The following is a 26828-nucleotide window of genomic DNA, read 5'->3' on the forward strand; positions in this document are numbered from 1 at the left end:
TACCCTATTTCTGTGCATATGTGTGTATTATCATTGCTAACCTGTTACATTTATATCCTTGCGTTTAGTGTACTGTATTACTTATTTCTTTAATAAAACTTTATTAGTTCCTAGTAATCACAGACTCCAACGAGTGTTCCATTTCTGCTGGTTTGGCAACCCAGTTACGAGGTACGTAACACCTGTAATTAAGGGAGGTACAGTTCTCATACCAGGCATTGATGCAGCCAGCCAAGGTGCTCTCAACTGTGCCCCTGTAGAAAGTTCTTAGGATTTTGGGGTCCATACCAAGCTTCCTCAACCATCTGAGGTGAAAGAGGCGCTGTTGTGCCTTTCTCACCACACAGCTGGCGTATACAGACCACGTGAGGTCCTTGGTGATGTGGCTGCCGAGGAACTTAAATCTGTTTACCCTCTCAACCCCAGGTCCATTGATGTCACTAGGGGTTAGCCCGTCTCCATTCCTCCCGTAATCTACAACCAGCTCCTTTTTTGACACTGATCAATAGAAAAGACTCTTCTGTGTCAGAGTGAAAACAAGTTGGTCTAAATTTATCATAATTATTAAACAAAATAATTGATGGCATAATTATTCATTCCTTTATTTAGTAGATGCACCTTTGGCAGCAAGTACACCCTTGAGTCTATGTGGATAGGGCTTTGTCAGATTGCAAAGTCTCAATTGGATTGAGGTCTGGACTCTGGCTTGACCACTCCAAGACAATAACTTTGTTGTTTTTAAGCCATTCCTGTGTAGCTTTGGTTTTACGTTTGGGTTCATTGTCTTGCTGGAAAACAAATCTCTCAAGTTGTAGTTATGCTGCAGACTGCATCAGGTTTTCCTCCAGGATTTCCCAGTATTTTTGCTGCATTTATTTTACCCTCTACGTCCACAAGCCTTCTAGCCTGCTGCGATGAAGCATCCCCACAGCATGATGCAGCCGCCACCATACTTCAAGGTCTGGATGGTATGTTTTTGATAGTGTGTGGTGTTTGGCTTATGCCAAACATAGTGTTTAGTCTGATGGCCAAAGAAACTCAATTTTGGTTTCGTCAGACGATAGAACCTTCTTCCAGCTGACTTCAGAGTCTCCCACATGGCTTCTGGCAAACACTAGCTGAGGTTTTATTTGAGTTTTTTTTTCAAAAGTGACTTTCTTTTCGCCACTCTCTCATAAAGTTGCATCCAGGCAACAGGTATGCACAGTCTCTCCCAACTCAGGCACTGAAGCTTGTAATTCCTCCAGGTCGTAGGTCTCTTGGTGGCCCCCATCACATGTCCCCTTCTTGCATGGTCACTCTGATTTTGAGGACAACCTGCTCTAGTCAGATTTACAGCTGTGCCATATTCTTTCCATTTTTTTGATGATTTACTTAAATGTACTCCAAGAGATATGCAGTGATTTGAATTGCAGTATTTTTTTTGTGTCCATCACCTGACTTGTGCTTTTCAATAACCTTTTCGCGGAGTTGCTCGGGGTCTTTTTTTGTCTTCATGGTGTAGTTTTTGCCAGGATACCGACTCACCAGCAGTTGGACCTTCCAGATACAGGAGTATTTTTACTACAATCAATTGAAACACCTTGACTAACACAGGTGATTGCCATTTAACTAATTATGTGACTTCTAAAATCAATTAGCTGCACCAATGATGATTTGGTGTGTCATATTAAAGGGGGGGGGAATAATTATGCAATCAATTATTTTGTATTTTGCATTTATAACTAATTTAGATCACTTTGTAGAGAACTGTTTTCACTTTGACACAAAAGTCTTTTCCTGTTGCTCAGTGTCAAAAAAGCCAAATTAAATCCACTGTGATTCAATATTTTAAAACAATAAAACATGAAAACTTCCAAGGAGTGCGATTCTTTTTATAAACACTATGATTACTAAAGTAAATATTAATGATATTGGTGGTAAGCTATTAATATTGATAAAAAAATTTAGCTATAGGGCTGGAAACTGTGTCATTTTCTATTTGGCAGATTGATACTAACGGGGTGTGACAGGGATCACAACTGGGTCATCAGTTATTAACAATTGACGTTAATGAATTTGCTGAAAAATTTGTGAAAGACTTTCAAATTTGCTTCTATTACAAACCCTATTTGGAAAAGTAAAATACAAGCGGGATACAAAGAGTCTTCAAAAGAAAATGAGTAAGCTCAGGAAGTGGGCAGGAAGATGGTAGATGCAATTTTATGAGGGCACATGCGAAGTCTTTCACTTTGGAAGAATAATAAAATATATTTTTAACAGGTATAAAAATGGTAAATATCAGAGAAGTACCTTGACATGCTAACCCATGAGATCTGTAAATTAAACACATCAACAGCAAGCATTTAGAAAAGAAAATGTTAATTTTGGACTACATCATAATGGGAAAGAAGTACTAAAGTAATAATGTCTTTTTGAAGTTACTTGGGATTTTAGTGAAACCTTATTTAGAGTTCAATGCAGTGTTGGTTTCCATATCCAAAGAAGGATATGATAGCCCTAGGAGTTGGTACAGCAAGAATGATTGAAAATAAAGAAAAAACATATACTGGATATCTGGAAAATAAATATAAAATATTGGAAACACTTAGCAGGTCATGTGGAAAGATAAACAGTGTTTCACTTACTTGCTTCTTCCACTGATATAGCCTGCCCTGTTGGAATGGAGGATTGAAGTATTTCCTGTTTGTATTACTAGATTGATAGTTTGGATGAGAATTTGTTTTATGAAACAAGACTGAATAAAATTGATCTGTACTCACTTAAGTTTAGAATAATGAAAAATGATCTCAATATGCTGAAAATAAGTTCAGAAAGGTCAACTGAGTGGGTACTTGTAGATTGAACCAGGAGCTATTTTATCTTCCAATAAAGAATCAACCATTTAACATTAAGATGAAGGGAAATATTTTGACACAGGGTGTTGTAAGTTTTTTTAAAAAATTATGTTCTGCACTGGTTGTAGATGTTCACTTCTTGAGACTATTCAAAGCTGAGCTCTAAGGGATTTAGAGGAGGCAAAAATTGTTCAGCAAACTGACCAAGATACAGAGGATCAGTCATGATATTGAATGGCAGAGCGTAAAAGATGTTTTTTGACTTCTTGCTTAGTGTCTTTGATGTTTAAAAAAGCATAATAAAGCCAGTGATGATTATTTTCATAAGGGAATGTGATTTGATTTTCACTTTCCTCATAATTGACTGATTGTAAATCCGGAAAAACAAGTATTTTGAGGTTTCCCATGGCAGCACCTGATAATATTTTTATAACAATATACAGACATTTTATTAAATAAATGATGAATTGAACTGTATAAATTTTAAAATAAAATTTCCTGAGGACTGATCATAGAACTTGTAAAACTTTGTTTGCCGCATTTTTTGCAGAAGATGAAGTCGAATGGAAGAGGTAAGATGCTGGAATAAAAAGGTGGAGGGAGTGAAAGGAGGGCAAGCTAGAAGGTGATAGGTGAAACTTGGTGGGTAGGGAAGTGAGGTAAAGAAAGAAGCTGGGAGGTGATGGGTGGAAAAGGTAAGGGCTGAAGAAGAAATAATCTGATAGGAGAGGAGAGAAAGCGAAGGAGGAGCAACACCAGGAGAGGTGACAGGCGGGCGAAAGAAGAGGTAAGAGAAGAGCTAGACTGGGGATTTGATGAAGAGGGAAGTGGGAGGATGAAAATTATCAGAAGTTAGGGAAATTATTGTTCGTGCAATCAGGTTTGAAGCTACATAGTCAGTGTTGCTCCTCCGACCTGAGAGTGGCCTCATCGTGGCAGTAGAGGAAGCCATGGATCAACATGTCGGAATGGGAATGAAGATTGGAATTTAAATGGTTGACCGCGGAGAAATCTTGGTTTTTGTGGATGCAGTGAAGGTGCTTGACAAAGCGGACTCCCCAATTTACCCATGTAAAAGAGGCCACATAAGGAGCACTGGATAAGTAGATGACCCCAACAAATTTGGAGGTGAAATCACTGTTTGGGGCCCTGACTGAAGATGAGGGAAGTGGTGAATGGGCAGGTTTGGGACTTCTTCCCAAGAAGAAGACAAGAGGAAATCTATCCCCGAAAAATGGTGTGAGGATGGATGTCTGGGAAATGAAGGCGATGGCAGATGAGGGTAGCATCAATGGTGGATAAAGAAAAACTCCATTCTTTGAAGGAGGACAGGCATGTTGTTCTGGAAATGAAAACTTTATCTTGGGAACAGATGCAGCAGAGATAAAGGATAAGAAAAGAAAATGGCTTTTTTTGGAAAAGACAGGTGGGAAGAGGTGTTATCAGTATCGCTGTAGGAATCTGAAGATTAATAAAAAATATCAATAGACATTTTGTCTCCAGAGGTGGAGACTGAGGGATCGAGGTAGGGAAAGAAGTATCAGAAATGGACCAAATGAATTTAAGGGCAGGGTGGATGTTGGAGCCAAAGTTGATAACATTTTCGATCTCAGCATGAATGCATGAAGCAGCACCAATGTAGTCATCAATGTAGCACAGAAAGAGTTGTGGAGCATTACCAGGAAGACTTGAAACATGGTTTGTTCCGTGTAGCCAATGAAAAGGCAGGCATTGCTGGGGCCCATGCAGGTGCCCATGGCTACACCCTGAGTTTGGAGAAAGTTGGATCGATAGTGAAAATGAGACAGTTAAGGCCAGGAACTTGAAAGCTGTTGAGGAGATCGAGAGCATGTGAAGTGTTGTGGATGTAGGTGGGAGGGGACTGAACCAGGGGGATAAAATGAAGGTGAGGAATATGGACACAAGTTCAGTAGAACAGGAGCAGGCAAAAAACAATGGATAATGGATAAAAATCCGGATAATCAGGTTTGTGGATCTTGGGTAGGAGGTAGAAATGAATATTATGGGGTAAGGGAACTGTGAGATTACTGGCAGTGGATGGAAGATGATGAGAGTTGATGAGGTTGGTGATAGTGCAGAAGACAATGATCTGATAGTCCTGACTGGGGTTCTTGTTGAGCGATAAATATGAGGAGATGTCTGAGAGTTGCCACTTGGCCTCAGCCAGATAGGTGTCAGTCTGCCAGGCTGCAACAACACTTCCTTTGTCTGTGGGTTTGATGATGAGGTTGGGATTGGTACGGACAGTGGAGATTCTGTATCATCACATCAGCAGCGGAAGACCATCAAATAGAGTTATTAATAACTGAAGAGGGTGATTTTGAAGGGTTGAGGCCAGAATGGGAGTGTAGGGAGCCATGAAATCAGGTACGGGATTCAGAGAGGGCAGGTGTGAGGCCAAGTGTGGGATACTGGAATGGGTGAAGCCTCATGAGGGATATAGGGGTATCAGAGAGGAATAAAGGCAGCTTTGGGATATCGGGAGTGGTGAAGATGTGGATACCGTGTAGCGGCTTTAAAGTGCAGATTGAGATCAAATAAAGATGTTAAAATTTTAGGCAAAAAGCTTTTGCCAAAAATGAATGATAGTCAGTGACAGGAGTTGTTGGAGCCAAAGACTTCTGTTTTCCACTCATTAGTTAGAGTTACATCTGTTCTTCCAGTGCTGGATGAAAATTATGTCAATTTTGAGATGATGATGTAACTGGAGGAGTTGATACTGGTAAGAGGTGACAACAAAATGCAAATACAGAGGGATAGATACTATGAGAACTCAAGAGCATCTTCCCTGATTTTTGCAGGGAAGGGATATTATTAAAGTTTCATTGAAGCATTTTGTGATTTAGTTGTTTTAAAAGTTCCATCTTGCTTTATTATGTGACCATCAATGTTTGTGTCTAAATTCTTATTTTCAACAACTAAACAATAATTTCAATAATTGATTCTCAATTTGGTAATTAGTTTATTATTGTTGTGTGTTCCCGAGTACATTGAAGAACTCTGTACCATCCATCCAAATAATTTCAACACATCAGTGCATTGAGGTAGAACAAAGAAAAAGCAATTAAGACAGGGCAGAATAAAATGTAAATGCAGAATGTCGTGTTTGTGAATGTAGTGTATAGTTATTGTGTTTCTCTCACTATGTAGGACTGAAATAAGGCTGATGAACCTCCTCTTTATTTTCTTTTTCAGAATCAGCTATTGCAGGCCCTGGAGGATGTTGGCAGTCACAAGCTAAAAGCACAAACAGTAAGCACCAGCCTTTAATATTGTAGTGACTATCAAAGTGCCCTTATCAAGGGAAGCTTCTTGTATTGCATGTTTGAATTTATGTGGATGAGCAAGGGACTTTTAATTCAATCTGAAATAGTGGAATTATGACGTGATGTTCTGTGAAGCATAATGCAAAGAGTGCCATTTTCTCAGAAGCCATAAAATTCGATTACATTCAAGTAAAAGTCTTTATGAATCAGTTCCGTAGTGATTAAGTAGACCATTTTATTTTTTTTTAATATGAATTTGTGTTTGGATATGTTTCAGGATTGTGTAGGTTAATGTTTCCCATAATTTTATAATTTAAAATCTTAAATCCATAAAGTGCCATATCAAGCTGTGATGTATTAGGGTAAGGTGCTTTAATATAGTGCATCTACAAAAATTGATGAAGGTTTGTGGCGACATGCTACATTTCTTTAGCATCCTGAGGAAATATAAGTGGTGGTGAGCTTCCTTGGCTATGGTGTGCACGTGGTTACATTAGGGCAGGCTGTTGGTTATGTTCACTACTGAGAACTTGAAGCTTTTGACCCTGTCAATCTCACAAAGATTGATGTAAAAAGAGGGCATGTGCACCTCCTCTCTTCTGGAAGTCAATGACCAGCTATTTTGGTTTGCTGGCATTGAGGGGAAAGCTTATGTCATCATACCATGATATTGGGCTCTCTTTCTCCTTTCTTGTACACTGTCTCATTGCTATTTGAGATTTGGCCCACTATGGTGACGTCATCTACAATCTCATAGATGGCATTAGAGCAGATCTGTTCACATGTTCACAAGTGTATAGGCAGTAAACTGGGAGTTTGAGGATGCAGCCTTATGGGGTAACAGTGCTCAGGATCTTTGTGACAGCGGTGCTCCTAATGTTGTGGTCTGCTGGTCTGGAAGTCAGATATCCATTTGCAAAGCGAAGTGTTGAGTCCCAGGTCTAGGAGTTTTGGATTGCCAAAGAATTGGGTCAAATGTCAAATTGGAAGTGTGGTGAGCAGGGTCTCCAGATCCTACAGTATTGGTTGCAAATTGTTTTGAAGCATGGACAGAGTTCTGAACAAGTTATTGATTTTGCTGGATGACTGGATTGCCATTTGCAATTACAAATCAAGCTATCCAAATATTCACTAAAATGGCTTTTTTTGGTTCTCAAACAGTTACTGACGCAGAGTAAATTAAATCATGATGCTTTATCAGCCTGGTTTAGTGAGTAATAGCACTTAATAATAGCATTTTCCTGAAAGGTAGGTAGAGGAGGGAAAAAAACTCTTCAAAGTTGCACTTTTAAATGAATCCCAGTGCAATGACTTGGAACAATTACAGCGTAAGGCTTCCTGGTAGAACAGTTAACACATGTCACTATTTGAGAAATAGGATAGAGGTGATAGTGCAGAGGCAGAGTAGTTGGATCTCAGAAACAGATGATGTGGGATGAATCTTTTCTAATGATTCTCTTGAATTGTTACATTAAATTCTGAATCTGAAGATTGAACATGAAGTTTTTAATGCCTGTTAAACGTTAGCCAGTTTAATAAACATGATAATTGATCATAAGTGCTTCATGAATATACATAATAGTTTGTGGAAGATTGCTTGTATTGTTCATCATTTTGATCTTTCAAATTAGTTAGCCTGTAATAAAAGCGGAAAATGGCAGTGTTTGTGGGGAGAAGCACACAGATTTTAGATCAGTAATCTTTCATCAGAATATAGTGTGTAGTTTCTGGGGTGTGAGCATTTTAAAGAGAAATTATTGGACATTTCCTTCTCTGAAACGTGATCAGATCAATTAATTAATTTTTGTGAAAAATATTTGAAAGGGATGGCGACGATTGGTTCGTTGTGAAGTCTGCAGGTTTTAAAGTGGCTTTGTGGTAGGAACATTCCATTTCATCATCTGCTTTTCTCAATTAAACCTAGCAGAAGTGTTCCAAGGTCTCCAGTTCAGCTGGAATAACTACCTGTCGGCTGTGATCACATCTGGTGCAAACTTATTCAGCAAAGCCACTTAAGTGGACGTAGAGAGTAATCTGGCAGACATATAACGTCTGGTACATATACACTTGAAAATCTCAGATTAATGGTAAAAGTACAGGGTAACTGGCAATAGATAGCATTACTTTGAATGGCTAAACATATCCATAAATATCAAATGTGATAGGTCCTTTACTTTATTTGTTATCTATCAATCAAAAAGATAGGAGTTCCAAAATTCAAAGTAAATTTATTATCAAAGTATATATATGTTGCCATCTACTACTTTGAGATTCATTTTATTGCAAGCATTTACAGGAAAAAGGAAGTACAATCAAATTTATGAAAACTTTACATTAACAAAGACTGACAAACAAGCAGTCTACAAGAGAAGACAAATTGTGCAGATAAAAAATAATATTGAGAACATGAGGTGTAAAGAGTCCTTGAATGTGAGTCTGTATGTCATTCAGAATTACGGTGAGTAAAGATATCGGTTCCAGTTCAGGAGCATGATTATCTTAAGGTAGTAACTGTTCTTCAACCTGTTGGTATGGAGCTAAGGTTTCTGTACCTCCTGCCTGATGGTAGTAATGAGAAGAGGGCATGGCCTGGAAAGTGGGGGTCTTTGATGATGGATGCTGCTTTCTTGTGGCATTGCTGCATATAAATGTGCTCAGTGGTGGGGAGGGCTTTATCTGTGATGAACTGTGCTGTAACCACCACTTTCTGTAGCCTTTTCCATTCCTAGGTATTGGTGTCTTCATGCCGGGCCATGATGCAACCACTTAGGAATACACTCCACTATTCATCTATAGAAGTTTGTCAAAGGTTTTGGTGACATGCCGAATCTATGTAAACTTCTAAGTAGAGGCATTGTTATACCTTGTTTGTGATGACACTTATGTGCTGGTCCCAGGACAGATCCTCTGCTATGTTAACACCAACAATTTAAAATTACTGATGCTCTCTACCTCTATTCCCCTAATGAGGACTGGCAGATGGATATCCAGCTTCTTCCTTCTGTAGTTGATAATCAGCTCTTTGATTTTGCTGATGTTGAGTGAGAGGCTCCTTTTATTCTTTTGGCAGCACTCAACCAGATTTTGAATCTCTCTCTATATGGCAATCTATCACCACCTTTGATTTGACTAACAATGGTGGTATCATCAGCAAAGTTAAATATGGCATTGGAGCTGTACTTGGCCACACAGTTATAGGTATAAAGTGAGTAAAGCACATAGCCCTGTGGTGCACTAGTGTTGATGGTGAGTATGGAGGAGATGCTGTTGCCAATCCATAATAACTGGAGTTTGCTAGTTTGGAGATTGACAACACCCTGTGCAACTGGATCCTCAATGACCAGGCCTTGGAGTTTGGTTATGAATTTTGAGGGGATGATAGTGTTGAATGCTGAGCTGTCAATTCAGTGTTAATTGCAGTCTTACTCCCTCTATGAAGCATCTTAGCACAATAAACTTGAAACTGCATGTGCTCACTAGTAAATAAGTCATTGGTTTAATGTTGGCTGAATATATAGTTTTGTAGATGCAGAACAAATTGAAGCATTTGGGATTAAATGGTATGGAAAATGGATGATACTCAAATGAATGTACAATCTTGTAACACGGCATGTTTAATGTAGTCAGTGAAGCTGGTGGGAGATTTATTCACAAGCCCCACTTGGGTGGTAGTGTTGTCCACTGTTTTGGAACTTCTGGTAAAATGATGGCTTGCTTCTATGAGGCCAATCAAAGGTGTTATAGTCCTTTTAATCATATTTTTTGCAGTTGCAAGACCCTGCTGGACATTAAGAATTTGAAGTACTGCTGGTCTACCCCATCAGCAAGTTGTTCATTGGTGGAGAATTTGAAGAATTTGGACTTGTTGCAGACCGTGCTGCGGCCTGTTGCAGAGAGGCATTGGTGTGTGTAGGCAGTGCACAGGTTAGCTTTTCTTGTGATCACAAAACCCTGTTGTACATTGGTAACATAGAGTACTGCAAGTTATTGGTGTATGGTCACGGTCATAGCAAAAACAAGGCTCAAATTGCAGTGTTGTCTGTTAGCAGCTGAGCAGGAGTATTGGTGCTGCAAATGGTGTGGCACAGTATGCAGGCTGATGTCACTGCTGTCCTCTTGTGCCTGCTCAGCGAAAGACAAGCTCTATTGTGTTTGACTGTAGACTGCTGCAACATTCATGGACTCGGACTTGGTCTCTATATTTTCTGTGTATGACATTTGTCATGAAAAATATTAGGTGTTGTTTTAAAGATGCTATAGCAGGCCACTTAGAAAGATTTGAAGTTGTCAGACAAAAGTCATCATAGTTTTGTGAAAGGGAGATAATGGTTGTCAAATTCATTGGCATTTCTTGAAGAAGTATCTTGTAGATAAAGGTCAGCTGGTGATGTACTATACCTGTATTTGGATTCCCAGAAGGAACATCAAAGGAATATCATGGAAATTAAAAGCTCATATATTGACATTGATAGAAAATTGTGTGGTTATTAGATAATAGAGTGCATGTGGGTATCGTAAATAGTTGCATCGCAGCCTGGTATAGAAACACCAATGCCCAGGAACGGAAGAGACTACAGAAAGCGGTGCATACAACCTAGTCCATCACAGGTAAAGCGCTCCCCACTATTGAGTATATTTACATGGAGCAGTGCTGCAAGAAAGTAACATACATTCTCAAAGATTCCCACCATCCTGGCTATACTCTCTTCTTGCTTCTACCACTGGGCAGGAGGTACAGAGAACTTGGATCCCACACCAGGAACTGTTGTTAACCTACAACCATTAGACTCTTGATCCAGCATGAATAATTTCATTCACCTCAACGCTGAACTGATTCAATGACCACAGACTCTCTTTCAAGGACTGTTCACATCTATATTATTATTATCATTATTTTATTTGCACAATTTGTGTTCTTTTGCATAGTGGTTATTTGTCAGTTTTTCCTAAGTTCTATTATATTTCTTTACTTTTCCAATAAATGAATCTCTAGATAGTATATGGTAATGCTTTGTAAAAATATTCAGCTCCCAACCCTTGTTCACATAAATTACAACTAAGAACTTTGATCAATTTAACTGAGAATTTTTATTTGTGAATCACATGCTCCTTTTTTTCACAGTAGGGCCCAAAAAACAGGGAAAATCATAAAGAGTGGAAAACTAAAAATGCAAAAACTGAAATGTCGGTAGTTCAAATTATTCATACCCCTTTGTTCAGTACTTAGTTGAACCACCTTTTACAGCTATTGTAGCTAGTAGTCTTTTTGGATAAGTCTCTATTAGCTTTGCACAATGTGATGGAGCAAGATTTACCCATTCCTGCTTGCAAAATTGTTCAAGCTGTGCCAAGTTAGTTGGGGAGCAGCGGTAGACAGCAATCGTGAGGTCTTGCCAGAGGTGTTCGATCAAGTTAAAGTCAGAGCTCTGACTGGGCCACTCAAGGACATCAATTTTCTTCATTTTAAGCCGCTCCATGGTTGCTCTGGGTCTTTGTCTTGCTGAAAGATAAACTTGCTCCCCAGTTTATGCTTATTAGCAGAGGCTAGCAGGTTTTTATACAGGATCTCTCTTTATTTAGCAGCGTTTATCTTTCCACCAACCCTGACCAGATTTTCAGTCCCTGTTGCTAAATAGCATCCCCATGACATGATGCTACCTCCACCATACTTTGCAGTCAGGGTGATGTTACCTGGCTGATACACAGTATCAGATTTATGCCACACAAAGTGCTTAGTGTTGAGGCCAAAAAAGTTCCAATTTAGTCTCGTCTGACCATGTCTTTACAGTATCTGCAAGGTGACATTTAGCAAAGTTTTTAAGGGCAAGGATATGCTTTTTCTTAATCCATGGATTCTTCCTTGCCACTCTTCCATAAATGCCTTTTTTTGTGCAATGCCTCGAGATTGTGGAGCCATGAACTTCATCTCCACTCACAGCCACTGACTTCTGCAGCTCACTCAGAGTGACTGTTGATGTCACAGCAGCCTCTCTTACAAGTGCAATTCTTCTCTGGCGACTGTTTAGAGGGGCGGCTTGACCTAGGCAGTGTGGCTGTGGCTTCATATTTTTCCACTTTTTCACGATGAACTGAACTGGGCTCTGAGGTATGTTAAGTGCCTTTGACATGGTCTTGTACCCTTCCTCAGATTTGTGTTTCTCTATTATCATCTCCCTGACTTGTCTTTAATGCTCTTTTATCTTCATTTTGGTTTGGTTTATTGAAAATCTACCATACTGTTGGCCCTTATAGAGAGAGGGGATATTTATTCTTAGGAATTAATTGAAAACAGATCCTCCAATTTTCTACATCAACAAGTTTGGTGAGTTGGTAAGGTAATACTGTATATTGCACCTGAGGAATGTTAGTGTAGTAATTACAAAGGGGTTGAATACTTTTACAGCCTCGCAATTTTGATTTTTAATTTTTAGTACATTGCTGACATGTTTGAATTTTTTTTCTTTTGATTTGACATGATGCACCATCTTTGTAGATTAGTTCAAAAATCCTACTTCAGTATATTTTAAATTCAGAAAATGAGACAGTGAAATGTGAAAATAGCTGTAGGGGCTGAATACTGTTTCAAGGTACTTTGATAATAAATTTGAACTTTGAACTTTAAATAGATCCTTCTCTAGTTGGCAAGTTGTAATGAGTGATATGCCACAAGTATGTGTTGAGGCCTCGGCTTCTTATAAGCATAAATAACTTGATTGAAGGTGCAGTAGTAAATTTGCTGATGAAACAGGGAATCAGCGAAGTATGTTATGAAAGGACAAAGTGAGTATGCAAAGATCTGCCAAAAATAATACCAGAAAATGTTGGAACCATTTAAGCAGCATCAGTAGAAAGGGAAACAGAGTTAATGTTTCGGATCCCAAGGCAGTATAAGATTATGTTGGCATTTTCAGGGTGATCCTTTCTTCACTGGTCAGTGTTTAGACATTTCCCATTGCCTCTCAATAAATGGGCTGTTTACATTTTCAAATTTAATTGCATACAATGTGAATGCATCACCAGGTAGCTATGAAATTCTATATTTTCATTCCATGTAGTTGGTATTTGCATGAAATTGAGCACTATTGTGAAAATAATTTGAATTTCCTGCTTAAGTTGTTTTCTTAACTTCTGTTGTGATTGATACAGAAGTTAATTCATTACAAGAATGCTTGAATACATTTTTTCTCTTTAGATTTTGAGCAGTTTGATTGCTAAACTTCTTGGAATCATATGTTGAATATTATAATTCTAATAATGCCAAATTGATGCATCTATTTGCATTCTGATTTTCGCTGTAAGTTTGACAAAATCAGCTTTTTTTCTTCAATTAACCAAAACTTTCAAATTTAGAAAGCTGAGAAACAGATCAGAATCAGAATAAGGTTTAATATCGCCAACATATGTGCAGTGGTACTTTGCAATACATAACAGTAAAAACTAGGAATTACAGTAAGAAATATACATGTTAAATTAAATAAATAGAGCAAAAAAATAGTGAGGTAGTATTCATGGGTTCCCTGTCCATTCAGAAATCTGAAGTGCACCAGTATTGATTATCAGCGAGGTGGAAATGTTATTTCCGATCTGCACATACTGTGGTTTTCCAGTGAGGAAGTCGAGAATCCAGTTGCAGATGGAGGTACAGAGGCTAGGTTTTGGATCTTTTTGATCAGACCTGTATGAATGATTGTGTTAAATGCTGAGCTGTATTCAATAACCAGCAGCCTGATATAAGTATTAGTATTGTCCAGGTGATCCTGTAGGGTAATAAAATAGTGAGAAATTCACATAATTCATAACCACTGACATTGAGTTGTGGTTTCACTGTAAGAGGCTGGTCTGATGTGATGACATCGTTATGTTAAGATACTTAGAGCGCTTTTGTCTTTAAGTTTGGAGTTCCATAAAACGTATTGTGGGTTTCATTAAGCATAAAAGCCTCACTTCATTGTATTTGTGAAAGCCTGCATTGGTGACCCTGGTGCTCTAGGATGATTCCAGAGTTATTGAACATGTTGACTAACACAGTCGCTTTGAAACTGCCGGAGTTTTGGGAGCAAAATGCCTTCACTTGGTTTGTTCAAGCTGAGGCCCAATTCGTTCAATGAGAAATCACTGCCAATGACACCAAATTCTACTGCGTGGTAGCATCGCTCAGCAATTCCGTGGCTGCAAGAGTGGTGAGTCTGTTTGAACAGCAGCCTAAAATAATAAATACAGGTCTCTGAAAACTCACCTTTTACAGACTTCTGGGCTATTGGAGTCTGAGCACACCACAGTTGCTCTCTTTTCTTGGTCTTGGCAATACTAAGCCAAGAGAGCTAAAGGAACACATGCTGTCTGTCCTGGGAAATCAGCATCCTTGTTTCATTTTTTAAAAATTCTTCATGCAGCAAATGCTTAATCAAGTCCTTGCTAATGCACCCATGAAGGACTATAGGCAGCTTACTTAAATGGCTGATTGTCTACATGGTGCATCATTTCTCTCTCATTTCTCTACCTCAATAAGCCCAGTCAGCAAGGCCCCCAACATAAGGATGCCAGTGGCTACAAAATAGATGATGCTGCCCATGTTTTTACCATGCTCGCTTTGGTACGAATGCTAGGAAGTGCCGACTACCTTGCAGCATCAACACTGCCAGCGCATTGCAACTTCAGAGGTCTGTGAACACCGTGGGTTCCAGCTGCCAGGGTTGTCTACTGTTCATTACGGACACCCTTTTATGGTGACACTTCCTGTGTGTGACATGGATGCTCAGGTGAGTGTGCTGTCAGTATCACCTATTGATAAGAAGGCAAAGAGTGATGAAACTTCACTGGAGGCTGCCAATAGCAGCAGGATCCAGACTTAAGGGACACAGAGGGTGACACTCTGCTTCAGTGGGCAAGGTTACACATGAAACTTTGTCCTGGCTAAAGTGGGAGGACCTCTGCTCAGTGCAGATTTCCTGTGTACCCAAGGACTATTAGTTGATCTTAAGAACTGCTGGCTTGTGGATGTCAATAACGTTGGGCCATTATGCTGCTCCCCCTGCAGGTTCACCACAACAACTCTGTCAAGTGCATGCATCACTGTATGTGAGTTTACTCGACTGCTAGGCAAATTCCCAGTCCTCACCAAGCCCACATTCTCCGCTATGGTTGCAGAACATGGGGAACATAAGACCATAAGACATGGGAGCAAATTTAGGCCATTCAGCCCATCAGGTCTGGTCCACCATTCCAGCAAGGCTCATCCCGGATCCCACTCAACCCCGTACATCTGCCTTCTCGTCATTTCCTTTGATGCCCTGACTGATCAGGAAGCTGTCAACTTCCGCCTTAAATATACCCATGGATTTGGCCTCCACCACAGTCTGTGGCAGAGCATTCTACAGATTCACTACTCTCCGGCAGTAAAAAACATTCCTCCTTACCTATAAAACTCTGGTTAGGCCACAATTGGAGTACTGTGTCCAGTTCTGGTCGCCTCACTATAGGAAGGATGTGGAAGCATTGGAAAGGGTACAGAGGGGATTTACTGGGATCCTGCCTGGTTTAGAGAGTATGCATTATGATCAGAGATTAAGGGAGCTAGGGCTTTACTCTTTGGAAAGAAGGAGGATGAGAGGAGACATGATAGAGGTGTACAAGATAATAAAAGGAATAGATAGAGTGGATAGCCAGCGCCTCTTCTCCAGGGCACCACTGCTCAATACAAGAGGACATGGCTTTAAGGTAAGGGGTGGGAAGTTCAAGGGGGATATTAGAGGAAGGTTTTTTACTCAGAGAGTGGTTGTGCGTGGAATGCACTGCCTGTGTCAGTGGTGGAGGCAGATACACTAGTGAAGTTTAAGAGACTACTAGACAGGTATATGGAGGAATTTAAGGTGGGGGGTTATATGGGAGGCAGGGTTTGAGGGTCGGCACAACATTGTGGGCCGAAGGGCCTGTAATGTGCTGTACTATTCTATGTTCTATGTTCTATGTACCTCTGTTCTAAACCGTCACCACTCAATTTTGAGGCTGTGCTGTCAAGTTCTGGAAACTCCCACCATTGAAGACATCTACCCTATCTAGTTTTTTCAACATTTGGTAGGTTTCAATGAGATCCCCCACATTCTTCTAGATTCCAGAGAGTACAGGCCCAAAGCTGCCAAATGCTGCTCATATGTTAACCACTTCATTCCCAGAATCATCCTTGTGAACCTCCTCTATGACATCACATTCTTTCTGAGATATGGGGCCCAAAATTGTTGACAGTACTCCAAGTGTGGCTGACTAGTGTCTTATAAGGCTCAGCATTATCTCCTTGATTTTATATTCTATTTCCCTTGAACTTAATGCCAATATTGCATTTGCCTTCTTTACCACAGACGTAACCTATGAATTAACTTTCTGGGAGTCTTGCACAAGGATTCCTAAGTCCCTCTGTACCTCTGATGTTTGAATTTTCTCCCTATTTAGATAATAATCTACACTATTGTTCCTTTTCCCAACACTATATTTCATCTGCCATTTTTATGCCCATTCTTCCAATTTGTCTTAAGTTCTGCTGCAATCACATTGCTTGCTCAGCATTACCTACCCCTCAACCTGTCTTCGATTTACCCACAACCTCTGCCACGAAGCCATCAATCCCATTACCTCTCTCTCCAGCTATCCATCCCATAGGATGATGATGGTTCCTTTCAGTCAGTTATTGGGGTGGTAAGAAGATTGAAAAAGATTTTAAAAATTCTACTGTATACCCATCTAGACCGGGTCTGAAGTTCAACTCTTTTTATAAAGCTCCAGATTAGGAACAACAGAATATTTTTTTTTATCATTTTCTTTAATGTTATCAACCAATGTACATATTTCATTATTAATTCATTTCTTCAGTCCATCAGAATATGAAATAATTTGCCCACGGATATATACTTTAAAAGTATCCCATAATATCCCACTGGAAATTTCTTCCGTAAAGTTAGTTAAAAAGAAAAAGACAATCTGTTCTTTAATGAAGGTAACAAAGTTTAAGTCCTGAAACAGAGTAGAATTGAACCCCCATTGTCTAGCGCTGAAGTTAATTTGATTAATAGTGTTATGTACTCTGTAACTGGGTTGCCAAACCAGCAGAAATGGATCACTCAGTTGGAGTCTGGATTACTAGAACTAAGAAAGTTTTATTAAAGAAACAAGCAACACAGTACTCTAATCAAAAGGATAATAAATGCAACAGTTCAGCAATGATAAACACACATGTACACAGAATTAAGATAACAGGATCAATCAAGCTCTATCGTCGTCTAGGGGTAAATGACCAGTTTCAAAGTGGCGCAAAGTTCAGTTCAATTGAATTCAGTTCAGTTGGCAGTAATCACTGCCATGGGAGATGGACAGTGGGGGGAAGGAGAGAGAGAGCAAAACGAATGAATATTCAAACGGCTTCCACACAGACCTTCGATATTCTTCGCAGTCAGCTTTCGGGCGAGCCCTTTGTGATATCTTCTGAGGTCACCGACCGTGACCCCTCCGTTTCCAGATTCGATCGTTTCTCTGCGGTGAACCTGGCACCCAGGCAAGGGCGGATACACACCAGGTTCCCGCTGATCGTGCCTTTCCACCCTGTGCGTCTATGGCTTGGTCCCGCGACCAGCCTTCCAAAACTTCCCACCGACTTGTGGGAGACGCACCGCTTCCAGGGTCTCGTTACCTCGGGGTGTCGTGTGTGTCTTGCCTTAGCGAACCTGTCCCTTTTTATCCCCCTGCTGGGGTATCGCCTGTCCATCACTTCAAACAGTTCAGGGTTCAAAGGGGGAGCCGATCTTGACAGCTCTCCTTCCGTTAAACTCTCCCGTCCCTTCATTAACATCTCCAAATGCTGCTCCATTGTTTTCCTTATCTCTCTTTCTCCTGAAGACAGGTGGCAGACCAACGCTGATCCTACTGGTGCCAGCACAGGCCAGCTAACATCTTAATCTATGTGTATTCTCGTCACAATAGCTTCAAGGGCACATGATCAGAGACGGCGATTGCATCGTACTCACAGGCAGTAACAGACTAAACTAATCGAGAGTCGATAAAAAAGTAATCAATTCTCGAGTAATTATGATATACATGAGAAAAGAATGAGAACTCTTTATCGTTAGGATGTAAAAATCTCCAAACTTCTAAAATTCTGGAGTCAACTAAAAAGGAATTAATAAAAATAGCAGATTTATTTGGAAGTACCTGATTGGGCACAGACCTGTCCATCGGGGGATTCAGGCAACAGTTAAAATCTCCGCCCATTATCAACGTATATTAATTTAAATTAGGAAGCAATGCAAATAAATGCTTAAAGAATTCAGGATAGTATGTATTTAGTGCATAGATATTAACCATAACAACTTTTTGGTTATAAAGTAAACTAGTAATTAACAGAAAAAATAGAGACTCCTTTCACCTTAGCCTGTGAATTGGAATGTTTTTCTTTTCCAAAACCTTAAAAAAACGCTGATTAGCTTCCTTCCTCACATGAGTTTCCTGGGCAAAGATAATCTGAGCATTCAATCTATGAAAATCTTTAAAAATCTTCTTCCGTTTAATTGGATGAATCAAACCATTCATATTCCATGAAACAAAGTTAATAATATTATCCATTTTACTTGAATAAGCCATATGGTATGTAAAGGGTTAACCTTACTGCATAGGAAACTCATGAATCAGGAAGAGGGAAAAGGTTTTAAAAGGGAACCGGAAGTTACAACAATTCAGACATATTTGTAGTTTCAGATCAGCCCAGATGAAAAAAATTAAAACAAAAATAGCCCCACCCCCACCCTCAAAAGTCCAAAAGCTGGTGAATAGACAGCCAGAAAGCTATCTAGAAACTCTCCTACCCCCATCTCTCTTGAAAGCAAATCTCCAAAATTGAAAGGAATGCAAAATACCACCCACAGTCAAAACATTGAGAAAAGAATGCCATAAAAAACACCAAACAAATGTTTATAAAAAAACAGCTGTTTGCAAAACATTTTGAAAGGCGAGATCTTGGAAAGTGAAACAGAATACAATCTTAGTACTATTTCAGGAAAAACACAATCAATCACCAAATCAGATTCTTAATTAATTTCAAAAATGAACATTTGAAAATAACAAAATAAAATAATAAAGAGGAAAAAAGGGAACTTTAACATAAAAGCATGATAAACATCCATACTCTAAAGCAAAGTATGAGTATTATCAAACCAAGGACAAAGTTCTTCAAACTTTAAAAGTCCAGATCTATGAACTGGTTATTAACTTATAAACCAAATGAGTACAGACATGAAGAAACAGTAAATTTATTGGACAGCTGAGATGGAACGTTGATCCTCAAGGAATTGATGAGCTTCGTCCACGGATTTAAACCATTTACGTGATTTATCAGGCAGGAGAACCCTTAGGCGAGCTGGAAATAGCAGAGCTGGTTGGAACTTTCTTTGATAGAGCTTGGACATCACCGGTTTAAAAAGCGATCTTTCTCGCATTACCTCAGGACTGTAGTCTTCAACCAGACGAAACTTGAGCTCTCTGTATTCAATCACCCCTTTCCGATGGGCAATTCGAATTAAATGCTCCTTGCTATGCACATAGTGGAACCGGAGTATAACAGGTCGAGGCTTCAACTCTTTAGAAGGTTTTGCTCTTAAAGCCCAGTGAACACGATTAAGTATAGGGAGAGTAGAAAAAACTTCAGAGCCAAACATGTCCATTAGATATTGAGAAAAGAATTTAGTAAGGTCACCACTCTCATCATCTTCATGGAGTCCTATTTTTCGCAAATTCTGTCTACAACTGCGACTCCCCAGGTCAATAATCTTGACTTTATACTGTTCCAGTATTTGAGTGGTCGAAGTTAATTTCTTTTCCAACAAAACCAGTCTACGATCAGTCTGTCTACCAGCTTTATCAAGTTCAGAAATTTGCCGTTGTTGTTTTTCATTCTCGCGCTTAAGTGCTCCCAGTCTACCTTCGATCTCCTTTAACAATACTTCCAAAGTAGAAAATCTTTTATCGAATTTATCATCCAGGAGCTTCGACATAGCCTCCAAAGTGAGTTGAGACTGTTTAGGCTGTTTAGGATCACCTTCTCTCCTTCCATTTCCATTATTGGCTTCCTTGCCTTCGGCTAATGCCCTTTTCCCTCTGGTATCCATTTCCAATGATTAAAAATTAAAGTTCAAACATATAAATGTGTTATAAACACTTTAATATAAATAGTAAAAAGGTGGTAAAAAGATTGGAAGATGTACGGAGAAAAGCCAAAATGGAACTTACTCCATCTAGTGCCCCAAGAGAACTCCGTTTGATAATACCAAATGAGCTCTTTCTCACGTGACCCTACTGGCGGACCTGCTCCCCAGTGCACCCAGAGCTATTACCGCTAATGCCTCAGTGTATATAGTGGATGTTGTACACAAACAGTTGGTTGGAGGCATGTGGCAGCCATTTGCCTTCTTCAGAGGGCAACTCTGTCCCCCTGAAAGTAAATACAGCACGTTTTGACCATGAGCTTTTTGGTCTCTATCTGGCTATCTGCCATTTTTGTTTTCTTCTAGGGGATCGCCTTTTCACAGCATTCATTGACCGCAAACCCCTTGTGCATGCAATGGCCAAAATATCAGACGCTTGGTCTGCACAGCAGCAACACAGCCTGGTCTACATATCCAAGTTCACAACAGATACAATTCATTAAGCGGAAAAATAATGACCTGGCTGATTGCTACTCACAGCCAGCCACTGAGGCAGTACACATAGGGGTTGACTATGCCAGCATGGTAGCTGACCAAGTTACTGAGATCAAGGCTTACTTGAGTAGCAGTCATGGGCCTGAGGTTGGCTGACATTAAGTTTGGGAAAGCTGTGATTTCTCTCCTGTATGATGTCTCAACCAGTCACCATTGACCCATTGTGTCACAAACTGGAGATGGGCTGATTTTGACTCCATATGTGACCTTTCACATCCAGGCCAGAAGGCCTGACAAAAACTGGTTGCACTGAAGTTTGTTTGACACAGCCTCAGGAGGATGTGTGTGATTGGATTGCAGCTTGTGTGGAGTGCCAGCAGGCAAAAATTAAACGTCATGTTCAGGCACCACTGGCACCTTTTGAATTCCCTGAGTAATGGTTTGACCATGTTATTGTGGATCTGTTGGTCCTCTTCCCCCCTCCTGCACTTTCACGCACCTCCTGGTGGTGGACCGTACCACCAGGTGGCCAGTTGTCCCTGTAGCATATATGGTGGCCGCATACGTGGCTCAGGGTTTCATCAACATCTGGGTTGCTCGGTTTGGAACCCCATCTGATATTTCTTCTGCCCACGGTCCCCAAATAATTTCAGATATCTTGGCTGCGATGGCCCAGAACCTCAGCGTTAGGCTCCATCACACCACAGTATATCACTTGTAGTCCAATGGCCTATGTGACTGGTTTCACTGCTCCTTAAGGCTTCTCTGAGAGCGTCTCTGACTGATGAGTGTTGGAATGGTCGTCTTCCATGGATCCTAGTGGGGCTCAGAACTGCTGCAAAAGAGGACCTGCAGTCTGTGGCAGGTTTGTTATACGGGCAGCTGTTAAAAATGCCATGATGCCACAACTGCCTGGTCGGCCTTTCAACAGCGTTCCACCGTCTATAAATTCAATTCCTTTTCACCTATTCCTGCTTCCTGTCATGGCGCTAGGCACTTTTGGGTTCCTGTTGATTTACATTCTGGCCGGCCCCCTTCTGATAGCACATTCCACATTTTGGAACCGGGAGAAAAGACTTCAATCATAGGTAAGAGGGGTAAACATGAATGTATTTCAGTAGATCACCTTAAACCAGTCCGCCAAGGTTTGGAGTATTCTGTTGCCATGCCCCTGGTATCACAACATTTCCTTGAGCATGTCAATGCACTCTGGATGAGCCAGAGACACCTGTTGGCTCCAGACAAGCTCACAATGCTATTTCAGTGAATCCTGAGCAGGGTTGGGGGCTGTATAGGATAATATTATTAGGAAAAATTTACATAATTCAGAAACACAAACATTGAATTTGGTTTTGATTTTAAGAGGCTGGTTTGATGTGATGACATTTTTTATGTAATGATTTTTAGCACATTTTTGTGTGTAGGTTTGGAATTCATTAAGATGTGTTACAGGTTGCATATAACAGGGGACTCCAACCTTTTTTGCACTGCAGACCGGTTTATTATTGAAAATATTCTTATGGACCGGCCAACCCGGCGGGGGGCGCGGGGAGTGTTGCCAACGGACAAGAGTAGCAGTCAAATACATTGTGTTTACCCCGAGAAAGACTACCATGACCATGAAGCCTTGCGTGGGCACCAGTGCGCATGCGTGTATGTGCCGATTTTTTTCTGCAAGTCGTTTTTGGCAATTCTGTTCGGGGGGGCGGTGTTAATCACGGCTGGAATATAGGTGGTAAGCGGCTAATACACTTAATTTCCTTTCTAAAAGGGTTTATCTAACAAATTTATTATTAAGCACACCGCATATTTTCCTCGCATGAATATAGTGATAAGTCAATTATCAGGAGAGCTTGAAGTAAGTGTTGAACGAATTTCCAGTAGAAGCGGTAGAGGCACGTTCGATATTATCATTAAAGAAAAATTGGATAGGTATATGGACAGGAAAGGAATGGAGGGTTATGGGCTGAATGCAGCTCGGTGGGACTAGGTGAGAGTAGCGTTCGGCACGGACTAGAAGGGCCGAGATGGCCTGTTTCCATGCTGTAATTGTTATATGGTTATATAAGTCACTTATAAGTCAATAGCATCATAACATTTTAAGTAACGTTTGGATATTAAACACACAGCACACATTTTCCCTGTATGAACATATAAAATCATTGCAACAGACCAATATCGCTGAATCAGTGGGAGCCCTGGGCTTGTTTCCCTGCAACAAGACGGTGCCATCGAGAGGTGATGGGAGACAGCGATACTCGAACGGGGTTCCTTATGTCCAGTCTATTCCGCAATTTAGTTTTCATTGCATTCATTGCAGAGATATGTTGGAAATGGAAGCAACGTTTTCAGTGCTTTCGTAGCTATCTCAGGCTATTTAGCCTTTGATCCAGAATGCCGGCAGAGATGTTATGTCAAACATACTTTTCAGCCGGCTGTCATTTGCAGGCTCGAGGAATTGATCTTCTTCCCGCGCTGAAATGGATGACGCGTGTGTAATAGCCTCGCGTGCGTTCAAGCACAACAGTGGCCGTGACAGGGAATGAGGAAGGGTGCAGCTGACTCATATCGCCAAATCATATCGTTTCCTCGCGGCCCGGTAGCACAAGCTTTGTGGCCCGGCGGTTGGGGACTGCTGACATATAACATAAAACATCTCACAACGCTTTTTTTGTTTGAGAAAATCTGGAATCCAAGGCCTCATGAAGAGCCAATGAGATCAAATCCGCTGTAGACCTATTATGGCAACAGGCAGATTGCAGTGGGTCCAGGTTCTTGCCGAGACAGGAGTTGACTCTAGTCATAACCAACCTCTCAAAGCATTTCACCACTGTAGATGTGAGTGCTACTGGATGGTAGTCAATAAGACAGCTCACCCTGCTCTTCTTGGGCACTAATATGATTGTTACCCTTTTGAAGCAGGTGGGAACTTCCAACCGTAGCAATGAGAGATAGAAAATGTCCTTGTACACACCCACCAATTATTTGGCACATGTTTTCAGAGCCCTACCAGCTTCCCCATCGGGACTTGTTGCCTTACGAGGGTTCACCCTCTTGAAAGACGTTCTGGTGTTGGCCTTCAAGACAGAGATCACAGTTCACCGGGTGCTGCCAGGATCCACACAGCTGTAGTTTTATTCTCCATTAAAAATTGTGAAAGGGAGATTGAGAAAACGCATCTGTATCTCAATATTGCAAGCTACCAGGAGTTTCCTGAAGAGTCTTGTGTAAGTTCAGAAAAATCTGTTATGTGAATGACCAAAGATGGTAAAATTACATGCCCATCCCATGTTTGTGTTATCATTTTGTGGGGAAAAATGCAGCAAAGGCTCTTGTGATCATTAAAATTTTCTTAGAAATCAGTATTGTGTTATATTGTGCAACATTGTTTGTCTCCAAGGCACATACTGTGCAAAGTTTATTGTCTTTTAAAATAGAACCACTAAATATCTGCTGAAACTTGTTTGTTGTTGTACAAATCTGACACTGCTTTTCTTTGTTTCAGTGCTATAGAACGCAAAGGTTCAGCTTTTATTTCAGATTAGCATTTTTTTCTTAGTATGGTAACCTTTAATCTTCTAACTTTATTATTTGCCCAGCTCCTTATTTTAGTTATATACAGTATGCTCATGTTAATTGTATTAAAAGAAAAACCTTTCACATGACTATATTTGCAAACATGCTTTGGGTTGAGATATTTTGATGTTCACTTTATATTTTTTCTATATTTTGTTTTCACATATTTGATAAGTAACAGCTAAAACAAAAGAAAATAATTAGGAAATTTGCAACAGGGGTCCAGTTGAATTTAAGCCTACATTTGATACTCCAATTTAGCAATGAGTTGATAAAACAGTGTCCTACAAAAATACAATTTACCTTGCTTGTTTTACCTTTCATTTCTCAATTGTTAAGTCACCTACTTGGGCTTTTTGGATTATCATGTATTCCAAAGAATGCCTCCAAAAATGGCTGCACTGAAGGCATTATGTAAAGAGTTCTTTATTTCCTGCATGCAGCCTCATTAAATTGTAGTGACCTGAATGAGAATTAAAGTTCAGTTTTATACATGACCAGATATTATTAATGGAAGAATGTATAACAACACAAAGAATGACAGAGAATAATTTTGAATAAGATCTTCAGGATAAAATGTTGATTCAGTGAAATAACAAACTTTCTTGAGAGGAGTTGGTTTAATTCTGAAAAATGGGCAAACTTTCATCAGATGCAATTATCATCTCAGAATTCTAATCACTGAGGCAGAATTTATAAAGGGCTTATTTGCCACAATGCAACCATCTTCCTTTCTTAAAAAACTGCCATTTACAAATGACAAACATACACAGGCGCCACAGTACTAGATAAATCAAACATGACGGACTTTGTTTTCCAACATTTGAATTAAAAATTCTTCACAAGTTATTCCAATCACACTTCTATCAGATAGTGAAAGGTTATGAAAGGGCCTCATTAGTGAGTTCTTCCTTAATTAGGGAAGTTGGAGACTTCACAATTTCAACATGTCAAAGTACTCATTAAAATTCACAAACTCTGTTTGCCATTTCAAGCAATGACAAATGTGTTTTTTTTAAAAAAGTGATCTTGGTATATTCTAGGTCATGGAACCCAAGAGATTCAGTAAAAAGTAGCTTAAAAATAAATCAAACAGCATTTTAGCTGAGGGGATTATCTTTGTTGAAATCCAGCTCACTAAAGTTGAAGTTGAACATATTCATACGTCTGGATTGCTGACTTCGTTAATGTGTGGTTCTTAATAGGATTTTAGTGATCTGTCCTAATGAAATATTAGCATCAACATAAAATGCTAAAAAATGTCAACAGGATTTGCTGACAAATTTCAATAGATATGGCAGACAGAATTTTTTTTTGCTCCTGTATAAATATTTGTGAGCAGAGGGCACAGGTTTAAGGTAAGCATGAGGCAATTCAAAGAAAATAAGAGGAATAAGTTTTTCAGGTAGATGGTGCTTGAAATCTGGAATGCACCACCTGGGGATATAATGAGGGAAGCTACTCAAGAAATATTTGGTTTAGTTGCCATGACACAGAATGATGCATCCAGGGTGTTCATCCTCACTGGCCCTACACATATCTCTGGAGCATCTGGATATTGGACATCTATATTAGATTATGAGGACACTCAGTCTTCGTTTATTGTCATTTAGAAATGCATGCATTAAAAAATGATACAACTTTCCTCCAGAATGATATCACAAGAAAACACAAGACAAACCAAGACTAAAACTGACAAAACTACATAATTATAACATATAGTTACAACAGTGCAAAGCAATACCATAATTTGATAAAGAGCAGACCATGGGCACGGTAAAAACAAGTCTCAAAGTCCTGATAGACTCATCATCTCACGCAGGCAGCAGAAGAGAGGAACTCTCCCTGCCATGAACCTCCAAGCATCGCCAACTTGCCGATGCAGCACCATTGGAAGCACCGGACCGCAGCGGACTCCGAGTCCATCTGAAAACTTCGAGCCTCCGACCAGCCCCTTCGAAACATCCTCTCTGAGCACCATCCTCTGCCGAGCGCTTCGACCCCACCTCGGCCACCGAGCAACAAGCAAAGCCGAAGACTTGGGGCCTCCTCCGGAGATTCTGGACCACACAGTAGCAGCAGCAGCGAAGCAGGCATTTCTGAAGTTTCACCAGATGTTCCTCCGTGCTTTCACGTCTGCCTCCATCAAATCAGGATTGTGCATGGCACCCTACTTGACAAATCACCACCAGAGTGGCTGCTGTGAGCTGCGTCACGCTGCCATCTTCCCTTCTCTTTTAGGCTAATGTTATGATTACAGTTCCACCTTAAATACAGTAATTCCAAGCAAACCCACCTCCAGACTCCTAGACCTGGGTCTCAGCATCTACTGTTGTAACTAGGTCCTTGACTTCCTGACCAACAGACCACAATCAGTTAGGGTAGTTAGCAACACTTTCACCATGATTACTGTCAACACTGGTGCTCCACAAGGCTGCATTTCAGCCCCTTAC

At 40.1% G+C, this 26828-nt stretch overlaps 1 protein-coding gene across 2 annotated transcripts in view; it reads left to right on the forward strand.

The window, feature by feature from the left end:
* Positions 1-26828, forward strand: part of mad1l1 (mitotic arrest deficient 1 like 1) — a 1104775-nt gene that overhangs the window by 384412 nt on the left and 693535 nt on the right. For both annotated transcript variants that reach the window (XM_072268390.1, XM_072268391.1), the window contains one exon: positions 6054-6110. In XM_072268390.1, the coding sequence (XP_072124491.1) occupies positions 6054-6110 (57 nt within the window). The remainder of the gene's footprint in view (positions 1-6053; positions 6111-26828) is intronic.

The sequence above is a fragment of the Mobula birostris genome, chromosome 9, assembly GCF_030028105.1.
Source record: "Mobula birostris isolate sMobBir1 chromosome 9, sMobBir1.hap1, whole genome shotgun sequence".
Lineage (NCBI taxonomy): Eukaryota > Metazoa > Chordata > Chondrichthyes > Myliobatiformes > Myliobatidae > Mobula > Mobula birostris.